The 1,773-nt window shown below is 47.7% G+C and overlaps 1 protein-coding gene across 1 annotated transcript in view; it reads left to right on the plus strand.

Annotated features, from left to right (window-relative positions):
* CWC25 (CWC25 spliceosome-associated protein homolog (S. cerevisiae)) overlaps positions 1–1,773 on the plus strand; it is a 35,582-nt gene that overhangs the window by 26,826 nt on the left and 6,983 nt on the right. Inside the window, 2 exon segments of the mRNA XM_011959833.1 lie at positions 184–311; positions 1,011–1,074. Of these exon segments, the coding sequence (XP_011815223.1) occupies positions 184–311; positions 1,011–1,074 (192 nt within the window).

Consider the following 1,773-nt stretch of genomic DNA (forward strand, 5'->3'; position numbering starts at 1 on the left):
CCACCACACCCAGCTAATTTTTGTATTTTTAGTAGAGACGGGGTTTTGCCAAGTTGGCAAGGCTGATCTCGAACTCTGGATCTCAAGTGATGATCTGCTCGACTCGGCCTCCCAAAGTGCTGGGATTATAGGCACTGGCTGGTCTCAGTAATCTTGTGTGTTTGTGTTCTTGGCATTTTCCAGTTGCAAATGAGTCTGGAAAAAAAGGAGAAGAAGAAAAAGAAGGAGAAGAAAAAGAAGCACAAGAAACATAAGCACAGAAGCTCAAGTAGTGATCGTTCCAGCAGTGAGGATGAGCATGGTGCAGGGAGGTGAGAATGTGGCGACTGGCCTCCCTTCTCGTTGATTCACTTGCTCATTCACTCATTCATTCCACAGACATGAACACCTGCCCTGTGCTAGGAGCTGCCAGGTACTGGGCATTCAGTGATGAACACTTGAACATGGGCCCTGTGCCCACAGAGCTTGCCATCTAATGCTAGAGTTCCTTGGAGATGCTAAATGTGAGTGGGTATCTCGGCCATGCTGCTGGAGAGAGACCCTTGATCGAGCTGACTTTAGCCTAGTAGGTCTTAGGTAGGTCAGACATCCTGGGGGTGACTGTTTCATTCAGCTTAGGATTCCTTCAAGACTGAAGTGGGCTTTATATAGGCTTTTTTTAATGGACTGGTGGCCCATGTGGTCCCATTCTGCGTGTCTTCCTGTGGGAGCAGTCAGCTCTGCCGCTGCTGAGTCACTATTCATCCCTGGAATAGCAGCATGAAGTGAGAGGAGAATGTGTTCAGGCGTTGGGGCTTAGAAGCAAGGCCCACAGTTTTTCACAGGAAAATTTGACTGTGCTGATGCATCTTTCGGCATAGACAGTTCAAACAGAGAAGTGTACTGCCAGGTAACAGCTGGGAGGCGGAAAGGTCACATTGGAAGCAAGAAGCATGGTTCAGCATAAGATACTTAAATTGGACTTATATGTATTTTCTTTTTCAATGACTGTGTGTATTTTAATCTCTTAGATCTCAGAAGAGGATGGCAAATTACTCCCCTGTTTTGTCCAAAGTCCCTGGATATGGCTTACAGGTAGGGATGTGGGCTCCTTGAAAGGAGTGACTATAGGACGGTGGGATATGCTACTTGGACAATGTGGATAGCAGGGAGGTGGGCAGTGAAGCCTGGGCTGCTGGGAAACAGGTCCCTTCTTATCCCTGAGCATCTTCTCGTGGCTGACGACCCTCTGAGCAGAGAGGCTAAACCACCAATGGGGCATTGAGGCATTCTACCCATCCCTCTACAAAGAATTTACATGAAATGCACATATTTTAAGTGTATAGGTGGTTTTTTTTTTTTTTTTAGACAGAATCTCGCTTGTCACTCAGGCTGGAGTACAGTGGCGTGATCTCGGCTCACTGCAACCTCTGCCTCCTGGGTTCAAGCTATTCTCCTGCCTTAGCCTCCCGAGTAGCTGGGATTACAGACGCCCACCACCATGCCCAGCTAATTTTTGTATTTTTAGTAGAGTCAGGGTTTTCCATGTTGGCCAGGATGGTCTTGAACTCCTGACCTCAGGTGATCCCTCCGCCCTGGTCTCCCAAAGTGCTGGGATTACAGGTGTGAGCCACCGTGCCTCGCCTAAGTGTATAGGTTGATGATTTTTGACAAACATAAATCGGCTGTTTTTTTTTTTTTTGAGTAGCAGCGCATCATTATTTTGCCCACGCTGGTCTCGAACTCCTGAGCTTAAGCAGTCTTCTGAGTAGCTGGAAGGGCTACTGGCTCAAG

The sequence above is a fragment of the Colobus angolensis genome, unplaced genomic scaffold (genome assembly GCF_000951035.1).
Source record: "Colobus angolensis palliatus isolate OR3802 unplaced genomic scaffold, Cang.pa_1.0 Scaffold50, whole genome shotgun sequence".
Classification (NCBI taxonomy): Eukaryota; Metazoa; Chordata; class Mammalia; order Primates; family Cercopithecidae; genus Colobus; species Colobus angolensis.